Source organism: Lagopus leucura, unplaced genomic scaffold (genome assembly GCF_019238085.1).
Source record: "Lagopus leucura isolate 7727_CA_CO unplaced genomic scaffold, USGS_WTPT01 Super-Scaffold_1, whole genome shotgun sequence".
Taxonomy (NCBI): Eukaryota; Metazoa; Chordata; class Aves; order Galliformes; family Phasianidae; genus Lagopus; species Lagopus leucura.
The window spans coordinates 35,762,509-35,784,345 of record NW_024962250.1 but is presented as its reverse complement, the minus strand read 5'-3'; the positions used below and the strand labels follow the sequence as shown (position 1 = coordinate 35,784,345).

Here is a 21,837-nt window from a genome sequence, read left to right as displayed (position 1 = left end):
TACTCATTAGTTGTTTTTTTTTAAATTAATCTGTTTAGTTGTATCAAGCCATTTGAAGCCTGATTTTTTGCTTAAGAAGAGTAAAAAATTACCTATAGCAATAAATCCATCTGTCTGTCATGCTGTTTATCTGTCTATCTATCTTTCCCCTGAAGACTTTAAAACGTTGTTTTTTATTTTTATACCACTGCTGAAAATCAATTGTGACATTTTCTGTTTAGGCTGCTAAAGGTTTTGGCAGATAGAACATGGATTTTGTCTTTTGATGGTGAATTCATTTCAGCATTTATTGCAAAGTCCTCAAGTGTTTAAATCTGTAGCAATAGACAACTGTAACTCCCACTGTGCTAAACTCCACCAGGTCTCTTCAGTAGTTCTGCTATTCAAAAAGAATTGGGACTTGTTTCATCTGTGTTAGCAAACGTGAGACTTGTATGCTATTTATGTCAGAACTAAAGCTAACTTTGCATTTCAGTCTGACATCTAGAGTCTAACTTTTTAGCTCTTCCTCCTAAAGTCACCCACTCAACTAACAGTGTTATTCCTTTAAAAACTGCAATGCTGACATGTGTATAATGAAGGGAAAGCAAAAGCTAGCCTGCAAAAATACTGGTTGTGTGAGAGAATACCCAGCAGAACTTTCTTACTGACCATAGTGAATACCAGCATTTGGGAGCTTTGGTTGTGTCCGTTGGGTTGTTCCTAATACTGTTCCCATTGGAGTCTGATGGAGCTGTCTTTTATATGAGGAGAGGATGGAGCCGGCGTCAGCTCAGCACCTCCTGCCTTATCTTGCACAAATCATTTGGGTGATGTCTGCAGGAAACAAGTTGGCGATCCCAACTTCCCAAGCCAAACGTGCTTCTTGTGTTACCATGAGTGCTGATGGGCCAGGACCCCTGGGTAGGACTGCTGGGGCAGCGCTTGCTCAATGACTTCCATGCATTGCTTTTGTAGTGGGATGAGAGAAATCTGCTCCATGGTTCTCTGCACCGTGCTGCCACTTGGTAAAAATACTGCATTGCATATGCTGTTTCTGAAGCATGCATTTTCCAGTTGTGTTAGGTGAGATGACTGAGGCATTTGAATGTTCAGACTACCTGTACAATGTTGTAATCCAGTGGGAAGATGCAGAGGCAATAAACAATTCTGGTATTGCATGGATCAACTTTTTGCTGCTGCTGGTAGTTGTTGGTGATACTTTTTTTTCAGTTCGTGCTGGAAGTGTATATTTTGTTAATGAAGAAACTAGTGGTTTGTTCTTCTTTCTTATTCATCTATCAAGATTTTCAAATAAGATATTAAAATGCAGAGTCCTAGAGGTAAAAAGAGCCTTTGAGAGACTTCAGCTTTAATTTTCCCACTGAGGCCAGCCAAAACATTACACTTCTGAACTATAATGCATTCTTGCTCTAAGAATGACTGTGAAAGTTCACGTCAAAGGGCTATAAATCGCTACCAAACTGTTTTCCAAATGTAAATGTATTGTGCATGTGTTAAATTTGATTGAGTTCCTTTAAAACAGTTTGCTCTAAAAAGCTTCTTCCATAAAAAAGCACACTATGAAATGTGTTTACATTACAATATGGCAGTTACATTACATTACATTAAATATATATATATATATTGTGCATCTGTTTATTTACTGTGAGTTTTTGCTAACTGACCGAGGAAAGTAGCAGAGAGATCTGTAGCCTCATGCTAAAAGCCCAAGTGTTAGTTTGCCAACTATTGATGTTCCCACGATATTTTGAGGACAAAAAACTGAGGCAAACTGGAACGATGCTGTGATGCTGATAAAGGCAGTGCAGTGTATGGAGGTTAAACAACTGAAAGGCAGACGTATTTGGAGTGAGTCTGTGCAGACTGTTGTCTCGCTGGGGCCAAGCACTTCTTAGGCATTTGTTGCATATTTTTACCAAGTATAGAATGTAGGAAATCTAAACTTGACACATTCAAAACTTTTTTTTTTTTTTTTTTAAAGGTGGGAGCTTGTTTTAAATTTTTAAGCTAGGTTTTTTAACTAATGCTTCAGAAATGCCTTTTCAAACTCACAGAGCAAAATGAGTGTGATGATGGAAAAGAACAAAGGCAAAGTTGCTCATTAGACTTAGTTAAGGCTAAGTTGATCATTGATACAAATTTGCATTATTTTCCTTGCGTGGCATTCTGTAACAACTTTACTCTGTGTGCTTTTGTTCCAGTTGACATTTGCTTGAATGGCAAAGCAAGTTGGCAAATTTTGTGCTGCTGGTCTTTGAAGTTGTGACTCCAGCCCAAACAGCCTTCTCTTTGTGTGCAGCAGGGAGCCCTTTGGCTCTGGAGAGGGATGCAAGCAGCACAAAGGCTAGAAAGGGTCTTTGCATACGAAGTGTCACAGTGCTCTCCAGCACTTAACTTGAAGTAGCTCAGGGCTTGTAGGAATATTGGGTTATTTTCTGTGAATTTTTCCTTTGCTATGCAAGGAGTTAAAGTTCAAAGTGCACAAGATTAACCTGAAAGTACATTTTTGATCTTCAAACAGAGCTTAGTATGCAGAAGGATTTAAGCTACAGTGGGAATTCACTGTCTCCTCTGTTCAATACAGTTGTTTTTTCATGACGCAGTTGCAGTGCAAGCTCTCTGAGGTACAAAGGAAGGAGCAGGGATTTACTCGAGATGGATAAAGTTTGCTTCATGATTTACTCGTTCTTTCTGGAGTAGTACTAAGAACTGCTCTACATCACCACTTGTCTGAAAAGCTTGTCAGAATTCAGTGTCAAAATATAAATGATGGCTTAGGAATGAGGGGCTTCATATAAATAAGACAGTGTATAAATATCTATTTATTGTAGTATTTGCACATTTCACGGTCAGCTGAACTCCTTTTACCGTTCATAGCCCATATTCCTTGTAGTAGGAAGGTACCTTGCACAACATGTGTGCTAATGCTCCTCAGATGACCCAATTTGGTCATAGCTGTACATTTCTGAGGGAGCGCTGACAGATAACTGTAACTGTTAGAGCTTTTCAGTGTTTTCATATATATACAGAGCTAAGGATGTGCATGAGCAATCCCAGGATTGAGCTGCAGCAATTTTCTTTTTAATGCATCTTCTGTAGCCACTGTTTGGGGAGGAAGAACGCTGCATGGCAATGGGAGCTGCTCACCTCACTTTTATGCTGACCTTCTTGAGCAGTTGGATATTTGATGGTTGAAGAATAAAGGGGCTGGGGACCACAATATCTTAAAAGGGAAAGGCCTCCCGAATTTATAAGATTGAGGTCAGCCTTCTGCCTGTGCAGGTGAGAGAGGGCTCAGTGAGAGAGGAGGCGTCAGGAGCCATCTGGAAGGGCTGTGAGGCCACGTCAGCCCCGTGTCCCTCGGGCCAGTCGGCTGACCTGCTTTTGTATGTGCCCTTTAACCCATTTTGGCAACTCCAGCAATTTCAAAAGGCAATAATTAGCAACAATCTATTTAGGCTGACCCAGCTGGTTTTGACTGAGCCAAATTAGGGACCAGTGGCCCAAGCATCCCAGGATCCTGAGGGAATTGGCTGACATAGTCGCCAGGCCACTCTCGATGGTATTTGAAAAGCCGTGGTGGTCAGATGAAGCCCCTGATGACTGGAAAAAAGACAATATCACATCCATTTTAAGAAGGGTAGAAGGGATAACCCAGGGAACTACCAACCTGTCAGCCTCACCTCTTTGCTGGGGAAGAACATGGAACATATCCTCCTGGAAGCTATGCTAAAGCACATGGAAGAGAAGGAAGTGATACAGGACAGCCAGCATAGCTTCAACAAAGGCAGGTGCTGCCTGACCGATCATATCTTTTTATAATCGTGTAACTGTGTCAGTGAACAAGGGAAGAGCTGCTGATGTCATCTGTGTGGATTTCCATAAGGCTTTTGACATGGTCCCCCATAACATCTTTCTCTCCAAACTGGAAAGATATTGTTTTGTGTGTGCTGTTCGATGAATGAGGAACTGCTTGCAAGATCATACCCAGAGCATGGTGGTCAATATCTAGATGGAGATCAGTGTCAAGTGATGTCCCACAGGGTTCATTACTGGAAGAGGTGCTCTTTAACATCTTCATTAATGACATCGACAGTGGGATTGAGTGCACTCTCAGCAAGTTTGCTGATGACACCAAGCTGTGGGGTGCAGTTGACAAGCCTGAGGGACAGGATGTCATCCAGGGTGATCTAGACAGGCTGAGCAGTAGGCCCGCATGAATCTCATGAAGTCCAACAAATCCAAGTGCAAAGTCTTGCACCTGGGTCAAGGCAGCCCTCCCCCCCCGCCCCCGCCAATACAAGCTGGGCGATGAAAGGATTGGGCATACCCCTACCAAAAAAGACCTGAGGGTGCTGGTTGATGGGAAGCTGGACTCAGAATCACAAAATCACAGAATCATATGATTCTGTATGAACCAGCAATGCGCCCTCACAGCTCAGAAAGCCAACTGTATCCTGGGCTGCATCAAAAGAAGCGTGGCCAGGAGAGCAAAGGTGATCCTACCCCTCTACTCTGCACTGATGAGACTTCACCCCTGGAGTCCTCAGTACAGGAAAAATGTGGACCTGTTTGAGCTTTATTTACAACAAAGGTTTTTTCAATAAGGGTGGTGAGGCACTGGCACAGACTACCCGGGTTGGTGGTGAGTGCCCCATCTCTGGAGACACGGTGAGGCTGGATGGGCTCTGAGCACCTGATGGAGCTGTGGGTGTCCCTGTTCATTGCAGGAGGATTGGATCAGATGGCTTTTAAAGGACCCTTCCAACTCAAATGATTCTATGATTCTATGGTGAAACAGGCCTGTGGACTGGTGAAACCAGCACAGGATGCTGCAAGAGGCATCTCCCTTGTAGTTTGAATGAGGTTTCATTGATTAATGTGTGTATGTTAGCATGAGTATTAAGCTGTATTAAAGCCACTATTAACTGAAAATAAATCAGCTTTCCATGTAGGATTCCCTTTCAATAGGTAACCTAACTTAATTTGAGCAGCACAGCGTGGAACTTACACAATGCATTGGAGGAGATGATGCTGTCTGCTCCCTACACTTGAAATTGTATCATCCTCTCTTGAAAGGAATTGCACATACTGTACACATTTTAAAACAGCAATTAGATCTATTTTCCTTCTTAACACTTCTACTTAGATTTTTTTTTTTCCATAGGAAAGTTGGCTGCATTTTAATACTAATCTTTCTGTAACAAATGCATTGCTGAGGGGGTGGGCTTTTTTTGTAACATGAAGGGCTTCTGAGACTCAGTTCAGTGACTCATTAATATATAATAGTATGTGCAAACAAGGACTTGCGGTGTGTAGCAATGCTTCTTTTACACTAGTGTCATGTTCAGTGGTAAATGGCTGCCTTCCCAGTTATTTGTACCATATTTGTACTTTATTAACCATGCATGCTTATACCCAAGTAGAAATTGCAATGCAGGTAGCTTCCAGGGTTGGAATTAAAGGGTACCACTTACTTTCTGGACCTTTGCTGTGTCAGAATTGATATCCAAAGTTGTGAGAGACGTGCATGATTTTACAGGGACTTTGACTTGCAGGGAAGTTCTTGTAGCTGAACATCCAATCGGGCTCTTGGTTGTTCACAGAATCACAGAATTGTAGGGGTTGGAAGGGACCTCCTGAGATCATCAAGTCCAACCCCCCTGCCAAAGCAGGTTCCCTACACCAGGTAGCACAGGTAGGCATCCAGGCAGGTCTTGAACATCTCCAGAGAAGGAGACTCCACCACCTCCCTGGGTTGTTGCTTTTTTCTTTTCAAATATTTTGGCTTTGAGATGAGATGCTGAACTGTCTTTCATTTTAACTTTGAGAAAGGCTGTAAAGAACAGTGTGCACATATTCACAGTGGGCACAGTCTGTTGGTAAAGTGGAGCAAAGTTGGCTACATCTGTCAGGTTCTCTGGTCCTTTTGGTGTCAGCATGCCTGGTGAGGTGAGAGCAGGTATCCCACAGCATACCCTCATGGAGCAGGAATGCTGGACGCAGGCAGACAGATCATCACAGCACTGATGGAAGCCAAGCCTGGATTACCCTACGTAGCAGAGCTGGGAGGAATAGCTGGTAGACCGGTCCTGCAGGCTTCTTAGGGAGCCCAGTTTGCACAAGACAGAAAGTACGCAAGTGGTAACAAGGCAATCACATGCCGGCCTGACTTCAGCCATCAGCAGAGCATTGCTATGGTTATTAGCTAAGTATTTCCATAATGTGTGTCTGTGCAAGTTATAATTAGAACCAAGCCTGCCCCTTGCTAATTACAAGCTTGCTTAGAAGTATAGTTTATATAAAGCTTTTAAAACTTTGTATGAGGAAGATATACATCCACAGGCATAATGAGAATGATGCCTTATTCTCAAACTGAAGTGTAAAAGCTTTGGTGTCTGTTTCTCCCTCCCTTCACGCTTTTATGTTGCATCTTCATCCAAAGGTTTTGCCAGAAATGCTGTCCAAGTTTCACCAACATCAAACCAGTGATTTTTGAGATTTCTTCCAAGTGAGATTTCTTCTTCAGTCTCACCAAGAGAGTGAGCCAGATGTAAACCAGCTAAGATGTCTTTGAGCTTCGTGTTTGGAGAAGATGAATAGCAATACTTAGATCTCTCGTGCAAAGAAGTTAAGGAGTCTTGAAAGTTTTGTTAAACACTCTGGGCAGGATCTATATGAGTGCTGATCCATCTATGGAGACTTGCTGTGTGTTTGCTTGAATAGTGCTGCACCTGCATGCCTTCAGCTCAGACTCTTAGGAATAAAGTGAAGCTGACAGTGTAAGTACAGAGTGTGTCTGTTGTGATAGTGCTGTGGCATCGTATCCTTCAGTGTCTGAAGGAGAAAGTGAATCCAGTGGAGCCTGCAGGGCTTCTGCTCTCAGCCTTTGACATCTCTGGTACAAGGAGATGCCCACTTCACCTTCACTGCTTTATAGGAAGAAAAACAGAGTGGGATGCATACCCTCATGTGTGGGAAAGGGCAGGAAATTCCTGAAAGAACTGCAGCTAATGAATTACTCTATTTGCTTTTGTCTAGCCATATTTGAATTTTGTATTAGTTTGATTATTCAGGTCAGATCAGATTTAGGTCAGTTGAGATGGATTTTTTCCAAATCCAGTTCCCTTGATTCCTACTGTAAACGCTTACCAGATGACACGATGCGAAGCTGGAACAGACTTGAGCTGTGTGATGACCAAATAAAATCTCAGTGGAAACCGCTTCCACGTTCCTAAGATCAGTTTCTCATGTAATAAATTCTGCAGCTAAAATTATATCAAATACTTTTCTGACAACAGTTGTTTTTTTTTCTAACGGACAAATCCCAGCAGAGCTGTTTATAGGAAGCCTCTCTCTTGTGTTTGCTCTCACATGCCTGTTTTTTAGACCTACACTGAAGAGCAAATACGTGTAAAAATTTCTCAGTGTCCTTGCCAGTGCTGCTAGATTCACCTTGTTTTGTCTTGTCTGAAATCTTCCACCACATTTCTTTCATATTCTCCCATTGGTAAGAATTACATAGGAAATGACCATTAAAGACTTCTCCCTGAAGGGATGATCTGGATTTATTTGCTGATGCCTTTCCCTCAAATTGCTTTATCTGCCTGATCCTGGATGGAGATGAGTCATTCAAGTGGGTGCCTTTCTTGTGCCAAGTGTGACACTATGGGCTAAAACTTGCAAAATCTTACAACAAAGAATACTTGAGAGGGTGAGCATCTAGGAGTATACACTGGTGTCCTTGGGCTTGGAAGGTGGAGACCAGGCCATGTCTTAATCAAATGTACTCGCAGGAAAAGCTGCTTTAATTGGGTTTTTTAGTCTTAATTTTAGTGCTGTGTACTTTTCACCTTCGTTAAAATGGAACTAAAAAAATATCCAGAACTTCTCACCAGATCAACCTACAGCTTCTTCTCTTGTTACAGCCTTTCTATGAGTTTCCTGATATGTTGAAGGGAAGTCTTGACACCAGACTTCCTGGAGGAACATATTGGCTCATGTTCTGCAACATGTCAGTCTCCTCTGCATTAGATCAGGCAGATAAGAGCTGTGTCTTCAGTTTTGGAAAGTCTTGATGTACCTAAATCATGGGAGAAGGCCATGTGCTTTCCTGTGTCTCTCCTCAGTGACTTCTACAGCCATGTTAAATTGTCGACTGCCATTTGTCTGCTTGATTAGATGCGTTCTGTGCGTACCTCAAAATATGGGATGTTTTAAAGCTAGATTTGCTATTTAAATAAGAGGTTTGCCTTAATTGGCTGTTACAAATTACAAGCAAGAGGGAATGATTTATTGCTTATAATTAGAAATGAGTTACGAGAGGGAATGTTGGTAATCATAAAATAAAGCTTGGAATACATTGATTTCCAGATGGCTGGCAGTTTAAATTGCTCTTCAATGTAGAATAGGCCAGATACAAGAAAAAAAAATCTGACATCCATCTTTTTTCCTTGATGGATTGCTTGTGCAAATCTGTAGGTACCTGATTTTTGAAATACTGATTTTGTTGCATAATCTGATGGGAGCAACTTAATTTGCTCAGTACTGCATGCTATCAGTAGTGGTGGAAGAGGCGAGTTATTATGTTGCCTGGTGTTATTTTTGTCCTCGTGATGTCACCAGGGAAGATCTGCCACCACCTTTGGGTACAACGATCTCGACGGGCTGTTCTCAGAGGCTGCAGGTTGCTGAGATGTTTTTCTTTTCATCTTTGGCCTCATTAACTGTTTTCATGAGATTGAGATTGATCAAAACACCTGTCCAAAAGCAAATATTTGTAATCCTCCTTTCTTGAGTCTAGCAAAACGCATTTGTGTCAGAAATAAAAGCAGCAGTGCGACGTCTGAGAGTGTTTCGATAGCATAAGGCTTCTGTTGAGGTGGTAATGTTTTAGTTTGACTTTTTGAATTTTGTTCCAGTTACTATAGATCCAGGCATGATTTTAAAATGATTTATGTTTGCCTTATCTGCTAATTGTTGAATTTCTGCCATAATAGATAAATTCTGCACTGTTAGCATATGTAAGGCCATGCTACAAGGTAGTTGGACATATCTGGATCATCACCACATGAGATGTCTCACACCTGTGTTTTAAAAATGACATAGTCATTAGGCTTGCTTAACTGAGACCATCATGATTACTCATTTACCTTCATTAAAATGCTTCATAGCTTCCTTATTTTTAAATAGCTTTTCTCAGCAAGGTACAAATCTGTTTCTCTGCCATCATTTTATCTGAAAAAATTAGCACGGCGAAAGGAATTGTGTATTTTCAGCTAATGTTTTCCTGACCTGTGGAGAGATGAGCTCATCAGTATCCTTATTGACAAGGCCAGGAAGAAGGTGTGTCAGCCAGAAATATTAAATCAGTCAGCCCTTCTTGTCCTGGAGCAATTGTAATTTCCCATGGTCTGCAGCAATTTCCTTTAGAATCAGATACGTGCAGAGATTGTTTTGGATCTGCTGCTGTAGTATAATTTCATTTGGTCCCAATAAGGTGGCCTTCGATGTCATTCTTTCCATTTTTGTTGTTGAAAACCTTTTGTTTCAGTGGAAAGAACAGCAAGTTGCCATTTTACAGCATCTGATTGAGGAATGAGTGCTGCAGCGATGGAGAATATTGCTCACTCTGAGCTGGGTTAGTGAAGACAGCAGATGTTGGCAACCTCTGCCCTTCTCAGAGCGGCGTGAAATGAGTGCTTAGTTCACCGTACATTAGCAAACTGCTGGCTTTTCAAGAGACATTCAGAAGTGCACTGGTGAGTGATGTAGGTGCTTATTTCTTTGCTGATGGACATTTCCTGTACTGGATAATAGAGGCTCTTATTTTTTTTTACCAGTTTACTTCTGCGAGTTCGTACAGCCTGAATACTTCAGCCTGGGTATTTGCTAGAAGAGGCCAACCTCATTAGTGCTGAAGGTTCTCAGTGCTGTGCTGTCTGATGCTGCGCTGATGAAAGCGTAACTCCTCTGATCCAGCATTAAAGAGAACTGAGTGGGAATCAAAAGTGGGAACAATTTCTCATTTCACTCTATTTTTTGTTGTCATTTTAGCTTTGCGTTTTTCCACTTGAAATGGCTCTTTCTATGATATTTCATGCACAGAGAGAAGGATCCCTGGTAGGGTTCAGATCCTTCCTGCTACTCCATCAGTCTCAGTGGTATAGCCGTAAAGCAGCTTGCTGTGCATGAACTGAGGTCACTGCCATGTGGTGCCACAACCTTTTGGTTGGCATCTTTTTGTCATTAGCTAAGGTCTGTGCAGCCCTATAGCTAGGAAGAGTGATTCAGAGAAACTCCCTGATGCCTTCATGTGGATGATGAGCTGGGCTGGGCAAAGGGCTGGTCAGCATGGCTGCCTGAAAGTCAAACAACTCAAGTGCACATGGTTTCAAGGTGTGAGCATCAGTGATGTTTTGTCATTCTATAGTGCTGATGTTTTCTATGGGCTCTTTTAGATACGCCACGGTGCACCCTTGCACCACAGTCCATTTTCCCCATGCATCAGATGGCCATTGGTCAGTGTCATAACCAGCCATGGCCTCGGCCGCGTGCCTTGGCTTCCTTCCTGGGGGAAGGGAATGACTCTTGTGAGCACCCAGCTCATAGCTAGCAGTGGGTCTGCAGCTGTGTATGCAAACCCTGAAGTACTGTGGGATTGTTGTCATATTCCAGTCTGCGTTGCCTTCTGGAAAAGAGCTGGGGTCCTTGTCCAGGGAGGTCACTTCTCTCTTGTGCTGAAATGGCAGAACCATGGGTCATCATCTCCTGATGCTGTTTTCTTTCCAACAAGATCATTAAAACCTCTCAGAGAGGTAATTCCCAGCTTTCCGGTAAGGATAACGTTGACAGTACCTAATTAAAGGGCACTTTTAGCCGGGATAAACATTTATATTAATTTCCTTCTCACACAGATGTCTGGTAAACTGACTTCCTGAGGCAAAACCATCTGGCCTCAGGTGGGAGGGGTATTTCAACCAGCATGAAGAACCTGACCCAACTCCCACTGGACTGTTTCTAAATGGCTTTTTCTGTCACTGAAGTGGCAGACACATGAAATACCTGCAGTAAAGTTAGACAGGTTTTGTACACGTTTGCCTTGGAAGACCTGCATAATGGTACTGCATGCTGGTGGCTCCAGGCTCCACTTCCAATCGTGTATTCTAGGTTTGTCTGTGTATAAAATTAGTATGTGTGGTAAGCAGCAGTAAGATGTTCCCTACTTGGATTGACTAAATTAAAATTCAGTAAGAAACACGGCTTTGGGTGAGTTTCCAAATTACTTTCAGGGTTTTGCTGAGGAGATTGTTATGGAATCATAAACCTTTTCAGTGGGCAAACAGCCTGATGCGAGTTACGTGCTTTTATTGCCTCATAGTACTCCTCCTATTTTATGTACTGTGCAGTGTAATCTTTTGTTATTAAATAATAAGCAAAATAAAAACAGTTGTTTGTCACAGCCAGCTTGTTTTCCAGAGAATTTGTTCCCTTTGAAAGTTCAGTCTGTGTGATCTTAGCCCTGTCAGAAGCTATTATACTGCATCTTCTTTTAAATCGTTCAGCTGGAGGACAAACCTCGATGTTATCGTGCACATCTCAGCCGAGAGCGGAGCAGATTCGGTGGGGAGCAGCCTCTGATGACATGTACTGTGCTGCTGGTTTTGTCGGGAACATGTCAACATTATCTGCTTCCAGCGCTACGTGTGTTGGCTGACACGAGCATTGGTAGATCTGTATAATTTCTGAAGCAGTTTGAAATGTGGATATAACAGGGCTGTGGGAAGTCTTGAAGTCTTCTTTTTTTTCTTTTTTTCTTTTTTTCTTTTTTTTTTCTTCCCTCCTCCTGATGGCTCGTATTGCTGTTCAGAAAGTTGCTGGTTTGTTGCTCCCTCCCACTGTACTGTAATACAGTGTGCTGACTGTATTTGATTGTAGAATTCATAACAGAAGTGCTTCAAGCTAGAAATTGTCATTGCTAACGAGCAACTGGTGGAAGGTTTGGGAAGACCAGGAGCACCACTGCTTTCCAGTCACAGCATTACATTTGAAATAGAGGCTGTTGCTTTAGTGTATTTGGGATCACACCTTAATGCAGGATGGGATGCTCACTTAGGGGTCTTCCTCTTGGACTTCAACGGACAGGGTTTTTCTGCATCCCATGAAAGCATATTATAGATTAAAAGTAGGGTGAGATTCTTCACTTCCCTGTTTTTTCAAGCTGCTTGTTTGATCCGTAATGCTCAGACCTGTCTCAACCTCAGGAGCAGTCGTGCTTTTCCATGAGGACACACAGCACCCCTCTCCTTCATGCTCTGTAGTGCAGCCAGGCAGCAGAAGGAGCCGTATGGGTAGCCATGGCAGCCAGTAATTGATGGCTCCATATGGCCGGTGTGCTGCAGCTGCTCTGGTTTAAGGAGGTCAGGGCATCGGGGCATTTAAGGAACTGACCAAACCTAGGCATCCCTATAAAGCCTTCCTGAATGAGTTTGTACAGTAATAGCAGGCTTTTCCATGGGTGTGTGACCAAAGGGAGAGAAATCAACTTATTTTCTTTTTTAGATGATATCAAAAAGCATTATTTTAGAGGGAAAAGAAGTTTTTGGGATGGTTTTTAGTTTTTCTCAGTTCTTGCTGTAGCTTGCAGTAGCACAATGCAGAGGGCTCAGCCCGGCCCTGAGCTTTATGGTGCATGAAACGGTGTGCTGAGAGAGAAACCACATTACCTAAACTGGATGACAGTGCTGTGTTTCTAGTAATGAAGTGATGAAATACGCTTTGTGAGCAATTGGCATGGAGCAGAAATACAGCTTTAATTTCAGAACGGGTGCAAGAGTCACTCACTGCTGAAAAATGGCATGGAAGGGCTCTTGGATATAGCATTAGTTTGCAAGTAGGCTTTTCGTAAGTGTGAATCTTATTATTTTCATTAGGGGACCATTTTAATTAAAGTGAAACTGGAATGTTTACTTTCTGCTTCCTGTAGCTTGTGATGGTTTTCTTCACTGTGTGAGCACTCGCATAATTTGCTCTAAAAGAAGTGTCAGCAGTTTTTGATTACCTTGTGAGTCTTACTCAACAGCTTGATTTTAATTGGGGGGAGGAAAGATTTCTGGGTGCTCTAGGGAGGTCTGAAGCCTTTTGGTATCATGAAGCAATAGGTGCTATCTTTGGTGCAATGTTAATTACAATAATCACTTGTAGTGGTTTAAAATAAAGGTCCTTCATTGCTTACCCCCGTTGGGCTTTTTCTCAGTTATGTCAGTGAAATACAACCTGGATGATAATTAGCATCCCTCAGCTGCTTAACCTTTTAGCACCTCTGCATTTGTGTTTTTGTAAATGTTTGAACAGAGTGACTTTTGGAAAGCACAGATTGACAGGTAGCCTCAAATTTTGGGAGCACTGTACAATTCAGGCTAGGTAAAGAAAGGAGACGGTCAGGCACTTGGGGTGAAGTTTGCCCGTGCCTTCACATGCATTCTCTCTAAGCCCAGAAGTCCGCCAGGAATTGTAAGTAATAGATAATTTATGTAGGTCAAGAGTATCTCTTTCTTGAAGATTTTGATCATCATAAGATATGACAAGAGGTGTCTGTCACAGAAGAATGTGTTCTGGATCGTGCAGCAGTGCAGCTCCCGAAGCACTCCTGTACCATCTTTTCATCTGTATCTGCTGCAAGGAGTCACCTTGGACTCCTTTGGTTGCTGAAATGCCTTTCGGGTCTTGCAAAGCATTCCAGAGATGACCGTTTTTGGAGCTCAGCCAGCGCCTTGTATTTTAATATTGTCTTCTTCATCACAGATAATGATCTGAAGTACGCCCTGCTCGTTCTCTGGGGTTATGTTTCCTCCTGCTGATTATTTGAAATAAATAAATAAGTAGGAAAACAACTGGTATCTGTGTGTCAACAGGAAGGAATGACTAATAGAAAAGGGAGAGCAAAGATACTGCTTATCATAAAAAACTACATCTCCAGAAACATAAATTGGTATTCATTAAGTTGTTTGCGTAGAGTTAGTTAAAAGACATACTTGAGGAGCTGTTGGAGCCGTGGTTCAGTAGAAAACAAGTCATGCTTTTCACGACTGGATGTATCTAGATGAGGAGGAAAGCCTGAAAAGCAACAATAGCTGATGGATTGAGAACAGCCTTCGTGGCAGTAAGGAGACAACAGTCTGTGAAATGCTTTTCAGAAAAGAATGATACTTAGTGCTCAGCTGTGGTGTAATACTGATTCATCTTTTCTCCTCGGATATGCAGGTCTTCTTTGATGCAATTAAAAAAAAAAGTCTATGTTCAGTTTCTGTCACTTGTTATTCCAGGTATGCAGGGTTCCTTTGTTTTTGATGATGATTTCCATAACTGGAGTTTAACGTTCAATCTGATAATTATGGAATCCTGTGTATAGAGTCTTACTGGTATCTTGCATATGTCATCAAATGAAGGGTAGTAGTTGCAGAGCAGTGCTGGGTAATTCAGAAGGTGTCTCAGTTTTGCCATGTCTGCATTGTTCCAAAAAATGCTTTGTTTGTCCCCAAAGTGTGACCTGCCCCTCTGAGCCCACTGTGTTCCTTCCTGGCAGGCAGCCTGCAGGTGCAGCTTTTGCTGTGCTTGGAAGTGCTGCTGCTGCACACTGGGACGGCAGCAGAGGGATGAGGCATTGCTGTGAGGGCTGCCTGCTTCTTCCCTTCCTCACCGCTTCCTTGAGTCTTTTTGTTTCTGTAATATCTGATCAAAACATCCCTTTCATGGACCTTCAGGATGAGCTGAAATGTTGTGCTTGTTGACTGGCATTTTTCTCCATGATCCTGAATTGGGGCAGATGCTTAGAAGGGAACGTGTGTACTAACTATTGTATGGTTTGTGACTGTCTGCTGTTAGCTTTGCTTTTGCGTTTTAAAAAAAGTTAGTGCACAGCAGAACACTAGCAAAGTGCTTTCATTTCTTGCATACTATACATCAAGCTCTTTTGTATATTGTGTAACTTTTCTGGTGTTCACCATTTCTTTCCTTTTTTGCAGGTTAAGACCCTTGATTTCTACACAGCTGGCTAAGAAGGCTGCCACTGAGGAGGTATGCAAAGTCCAACTCTTTGTAGAGTCATTAGGGTTGGAAAAGACCACTAAGATCACCCAGTCCAATCTCAGCCCACCTCTACCATGCCCACTGCCCACGTCCCTCAGTGCCAAATCTCCACAGTTCTTGAGCACCTCCAGTGGTGGTGACCCCACCACTCCCTGGGCAGCTGTGCCACTGCATCACTACTCTATCTGAGAAACGATTTTTCCTAATATCCAACCTGAACCTCCTCTGAACCTCTTCCGTTGGTCTGGAAATTCCCACAAGTTTTTCTCAGCCTGTCTCAGGCTGTGTAGTAAATATGGGCAAAAGAAATGAGACTCATGTGTCAGCGGTCAGAGCAGGAGCTGGTTACTACAAGCAGTGCAACACTGAAGTTGTGTCTTCTAAACAAGGTTTGCGTTTACTTACCATCAGTAACTTTAGCCTCACAACCCCTAGTTCAATAGGAAAAAAGGAAAGATTCCCTGCAAGCATCTAAAAGGGCATATACTGAACGAGTAGTAGGAGAGGCAGAGCTTTGTGCCTGTTTCATCACTTGGACCGTGCCCACAGAGATGGGGGACGATAGGAAGTGCTGCTTCTGTGGAGCTGGTGGTGACACAAGGGAAGGATTGAGGTTCTGGAGCCTGCCTAAATTGATCAGTGAAGAAGCACGAAGTGACAGCTTACCCAGTAATAACTTGGCTTACTCTTTTTTTTATTGTTTGGTTTGCTTTGGAAATAATTATATTTCCATTGAAAAGTTAGAGCTAGTAAGTGGTCACCATCAGAAACCCTCCCAGGGTGGCTTTGTGCATGTGAATGTTCTGCTGAAAGGGTCATGGCTGTTATCACTCACAGCAGTAACAGCTTTCCTTTGCTTTTATATTTACACTGTACAAAATAAACACATGCATTTTGCTGATGATAAAAGAACTGTGTGTCTGACAATTCTGTTCCTAATATACCAAAGGAATTTGTCATTCCTTTCTTTTTCCCCATGTATGGGTGATACCGATGCCCTTTTGAAAGGGTGCTGGCCAACTGTGATAGCTTGATGTGCTTTCACAATGCCCGTGCGTATGTAAAGTTGCATGCCAAACTGAAGTCCAAGTTGTCTAGAAGTGAGTCCAGGAAGTTCTATTTAAAGATGTTGTTTGACTGCTTTATTTTTAAAATGACTAAAATCCACTGAGTTTCAGAAACAGTTTGATATCCTGCCTAGGGAAATACATTTTCACTTCTTATGTTACACTCATTAGAAAACCCTGCACATTTTTAGAAATACAGCAATCTGGAAGTGGACATGATAATTAGAAGAAGGTCACATTTTAATTAGAATAGTTCAATTTTAAAAAATAATGACTCAGTTGTAGCTCTTTTATATTCGCTCACTTTTTCAGAGCAGATGGATACTTCCAGCATAAAAATTGGTAGACGTTATGATTCATGTCAAATGGTTGGGTCTATTTCTGCTTGTACCTGAAATGTAGATGGACTCAACTTCATCAGTCTAGAGGCAAAAACAATGGTAGGAAATACAAAATAAACTGGAGGGAAGTTCCTTTAAGTTGTATTATTAATTTGAGCATTCGAAATAATGAAAACTTGCCTTTGAGTGATCCAAACACCTAAACATTTTCTGCTAAAATTAATGGATGCCTTGTGGCTTATTAATGAGCTATTGAAGCAAACCCATAGATGGCTGTGAGTATCTCAGACATATTATTGCTTGACTGGCATGGTATGTGATATGTGACAATTTTTAGGAGCAGCTTTGATATTTAAATAATTAGACCATCAGCTTTCTGATACAGGGACTTTCTGTTATGGCATACCTCTAAAGTGCTTGGAGTTAGAAAGATTCTGGGAGTTTCTGTATCAGAAGTAAATCCATTACCAAATAAATAATTACAATGCTGCGACAGACCTTATTGCCAACAGAACTGAAGAAGATGCAGCAGTACACGGTTGTGTGATGTGATTTAAAGCCTGGAGCACTGCAGGGCTTTTCTTGTGGTAGGGGTGAGGGAAGCTGTATGGGGCAGGGCACATTGCTGCAGGAGATGGATTTGGTGCCTGCCCCATTCCTGAAGTGGAGACAGCATTACTTGCACCTCCACATTCACTGCTGTCTGCTTGCTGTGTGCTGCTGTTGCTCTCTCTCCCAGTGTCCTACCTAACCTTGGAACATTTGACTAGGTGCAGATGCTGGAATAGGTCCAGCAGTGACCAATTCCCAAATTAGAGTTTGGAGGTCGTTATTCTGATGTATTTCATAGGAAATGGTACAGATGCTGTTGTGTATTATCAACTTAGTGCTCTACCATAGCATTAAGTGCTGTCTAAAGAGTGCCATTTGTTCCACAGCTCATTGTGCCTCCAAATAAATCCAACCTGAGCTGTCAAAGCTAATAGTCTTTCTTTTTTTTTCTGATTTGAAGGGTACATTTTTACCATCATTGAAGTGCCAATAGCATTGTTACTGTGTAATAGGCTTGATGTGAGTCAAGCACAGTAAGGAAAAGGTGGTGAGCTTTCCCGCAGGGCTCTGTTGAGGAGCCCTCAGGCCTAAATTTCTCCGTACCTTCTCCTCAGGGGAAAGTTCTTTACCGAGTGGTGAGGTGCTGGAACAGCTGCCCAGAGAGGTTGTGGATGCCCCATCCCTGGGGGTGTTCAAGGCTGGATTGGATGGGGCCCAGGGCAGCCTGGTCTAGTGTTAGATATGGTTGGTTACTCAGCAGGGGGATTGGAGTTTCATGATCCTTGAGTTTCCTTTCGACCCAAGCCATTCTGTGATTCTGACTTGCCTGTTCTCTGGAATGGCTACACCTCCAGCACTTGATGTGAGCTTCCAGCTCTCTTCTTGCTAAGCATTACATAAGAATATTGAATAAAAAGGGCTGTCCTACTGCCCTGTCTTCTGTTTTGCAGGTGACCTTTCCAAATGCACAAGCAGAAGCCTCTAACTTAGAAAAGCCAGCGACTGTGCTAGTGGAGAGCGGCCCAGTAGCTTATAACCTTGATGAAGAGGTGGAAGAGGAAGAAGCAGAAGAAGAAGATGATCACTGCATGAGTGCATTGCAGTTAATGGGAGGAAACGGTAAGTTGGGATGCTGTCTGCATTACAGCCTTTTATTTCTCTGGTGCTGTCAGGTTTCTTGGTGCAGAGTTCAGGACAGACGGGGTTCCTGTACTTGTCTCAGCGCTTTGGCAGCTCATCCCAAGCTGAGCTCGTTCTTGTGAGAGATTGGAGTCACCTCTGTCAAAAATGGGACTTTCTTAGGGACTCCTCCAGAGAAAAGTCTGTGTCTCAATCTTTAGGTTAGGAAGGTTTCTCAAGAGGAAACTGACGTTGGGCCTTCTTTGGAATGACATTTATTAATGTGAATCTGAGGAATTAAGTAACCCCTCTATTAGAAGAGTTTGGGGCTTGTTGCCTCACAATGGTGCACAGGCCCTTTAGACTTGACTGTCCAGCTCAAGGCAGTCATCACAGCCTATTTCTGGGATAAGTGTCAGAGGAAGGAGTTCTCCAAATTCAGAAACGATATCGATAGTGTGTGGTGTGCTGTATGGCATGCAGATGTGTGCTGATTTCTTTGGGCTACCCAGCAAAGCCTCTCACTTAATTGGACTTCTCTGCTGACAGGAAAGGGCAGTATCCTTTCTGTTGTGTTCTTCCTAGCAGGACACATCCATGTTTATCTTTTATTAAAAACTTCCCCTCAGAAGTCAAGCCTTGAAAATATACAAAAATATTTTTGAAATGAGGGTAGCTAATTATGGGTTTTGAAAAAGCAAGATGAGGATAAGTCTCCTCCTGAAATGTTATTTACTGCAAAAGTGTTTCCAGAACTATTAATTTACCTTTCATGGACAATATATATATATATATATATATAGTTTTCATAAAAGCATGTGTTGCTTTTAAATTGATTTTTCCACTTCAAAATAATTGCTGAACCCTAGGAAAAAACAGTTTGTTGCCTGCATGTATTATTAGAATAACGTTCCCAAGAAAAGACACCCATGTGGGGGAGGGTGGGTCCATGTTTATTAATAAATCCCCAACAAAAATAGAATAAAGGTCACAGAGCTATTTTTTATTTGTAAATGTTACTATTTTAAAACCATTCTGAGAACATTCTGCTGCTCCCTGTCTGGTTTGGACAACAGCTGAAAAATCAGAGTTAAATAAAATAAAATAAAAAAGGAAAGGACTATTCCCAGAATTCAAATGCAGGTGTGCAGAGCTGTTTAGCAGAACAAATAACTCCTTTCTAACTGCTTTCTTTATGGATTTTAGACCCGTCTGCCTGGAATAACTGCAGGAATTACAGATGCTGAACATCATCCATTCTAGACGAATTATTATAGATTACACTTTATTTCTGCTTCAGAGCATTTGCTTGACTTTGGATCAAATGCTGCAGTATATTAAATTTGGAATATAAAGGTTAACATCACGGAATGCTCACATGTAATCGTTATCTTTAGGTTTGACTTTGCAACAGAAAATGTCTTTCTCACTTTATTCAGGAAGGACAGAGAAGAGAAGTTGTGCGTTAGAAAGACACAAGCGTGCCTTCTAGTGCCCAGAACACACAGACTTTACAGCCAGCATCATTTTAGGAAACAGAACAGGATTGGAAAAATTGACAAAGTTTTAAGTTGTGCCTCTAGGAGTAAGTAGGTGTGGGAGTTCTGAGTCAGATGTATGGGACGCATTGCATGACAGAAACCCACTTCTGGAGGCTTTCAAGGTAAGGCTGGATCAGGCCCTGGGCTGTGGTGTCCCTGTTCATTGCAGGGGAGTTGGACTAGGGGACCTTTAAAGGTCCCTTCCAACCCTAAGAGATCCTATTCTATTCTGTGTAATGAGGTCCCAGTGACAAGTGAGTAGAAATATTTATACACATACATTTACAAATAATTTTATTATATGGAGGAAAAATGGAAGAACTTTTTCATCAACCCGAAGAAAATATGTGATTTTTTAAAATGCTTTTTTATGGCAGAATTTATCATCTAGTTGGACAGCAAGAGCACAACCTGAAACTTGCAAGTACTTATGTTGAATGTTCCACCTACCTGGAATATTTGCATTTTTATTTATCTTTGTCTTCATGTGTTTCAGATTATGGCTGTGATATGGACGATGATGATGGCTATTAGTTCTGTTTACTTCTAAAGACATGGACTATTTCTTGTTCCCAGAAAAACTGCAATCATCTTCAAACTGTACGAATGGTGAAAGAAGCAGTCTATGGTCTGCAAATGTTATCAAGCAATCCTTACTTCTGTAAAGTGAATTTTAGCTTTGCGTTGGCTCTGGTCAGTTTACATTGACTCATAACCCAGCAATAATGTTTGGGTTTGTACTTGAATTATTTTTATTTTGGTGGTTGTGGTTTGAGAATAAAATTATTGGGAGTCATGTTTTCAGACAACAAAAGAAAGAGACAAAATAGGCAACGTAAAAAGAGTTATATGACTCTGCTTAGTGCACATTATTGAAAGGGAGCATACAGAAGGACAGACAGTGGGATGGATAAAAATGAGAAGCTCACCACCTGATTGAGTACACCAGGATTAATTGTCTTAAATACTACAGCCAACAGAGAACACTTCCAACATTTACTGACAAATTGCCCTTGTCATTCTATGCAATCTTCCATGCTCAAGCCTATCATAAATTGACAACAAGTTATGTATTGTACCTGTTTCTCTGAAATAGAGTAAATATTTGCTGATACTAATCAATTCATAGATGTCTAGAAGTTGTCTCAGTAGAAGGTAATGTTGGCAATGAGGAAGTGACTTACGCTGTAAGTCAGATATTTACATGTGAGGAAGGAGAAACCCTGGGTGAGGCAAGAATTGGAGAGAGAAAGCTGGAGACACTGCTGGTGTCACGTACCTTTGGAGTCACTGGGGGCAGCCAGGAGGTGTTATGGCTGGTGTTGCTGCAGGGGAGTGACTCCAGCCATCTCTACAGAGCTGCTCCCATCCGACTGAATTGGAGTGCAGGTCTGCTCCCAGAGCTGCCTGGCTTTAAAACCGGTTGAAAGCAAGAGAAAGCTGAGCTTTTTAATAAATAAGCTAGCATCTGCTTTGGCTGAATTTAATTTTATGTAATATATTTAACTTTCTGTGGGTAAATTAAAGGTCACCATGCAGCAGCCTGAATTTCATGGCTCAAATCCTACCCTTAAAGAGTCTCTGCTACGTGAATAATGCTGGGGCTTCAGCTGTATGTGCCCCAAAATGTCAACAGGCAGACCCTTGTCACCCAGATCAGCAATCCACACGCTGTAGTGGGACAGTGGATCAGGAACAGATCTGCAGTGCCGGATCCCACCCTGCTGCCTCTGTGCTGCCTTTCCCTGACACTGCTGGGTCTCCAAGGCTCCCAGCCCAGTGTGAGATGCACTACCATCTTGATGGCTGCAGCTGCAGGAGATAGGATGCTTTCATCTCTCTCCCTTGTCTGTGACAATCATGAATGCTCTAGTATTGCAGACTTCTCTTATATCGGGCAAAGGTGGATGTTTATCTTACCACTATGGGTTCTGTTAAGCTGGCCTTCCTGGCTAGCTCTTCCTTCCTACCCTTTCTGGGATTTTGAAGCACCATTTTAAAGCACCACTCATTAAGGCACCAGTAATTCTGTTGCCTCAGAGGGTGGATAGTGTCAGGAGAAGAAGCTGCCTTGGGAAGGGACAAACCCCAGAGAGAGGAAGGGAGTGATGGTTCTCATACCTGTGG

The 21,837-nt window shown here is 42.2% G+C and overlaps 1 protein-coding gene across 2 annotated transcripts in view; it reads left to right on the top strand.

The window, feature by feature from the left end:
- BRF1 (BRF1 RNA polymerase III transcription initiation factor subunit) overlaps positions 1–20,832 on the top strand; it is a 160,773-nt gene extending 139,941 nt beyond the window's left edge. For both annotated transcript variants that reach the window (XM_042862651.1, XM_042862734.1), the window contains 3 exons: positions 15,027–15,078; positions 18,001–18,169; positions 20,207–20,832. In XM_042862651.1, coding sequence (XP_042718585.1) covers positions 15,027–15,078; positions 18,001–18,169; positions 20,207–20,244 — 259 coding nt within the window. In that variant the 3' untranslated portion in view covers positions 20,245–20,832. The remainder of the gene's footprint in view (positions 1–15,026; positions 15,079–18,000; positions 18,170–20,206) is intronic.
- Positions 20,833–21,837: the final 1,005 nt, after the last annotated feature.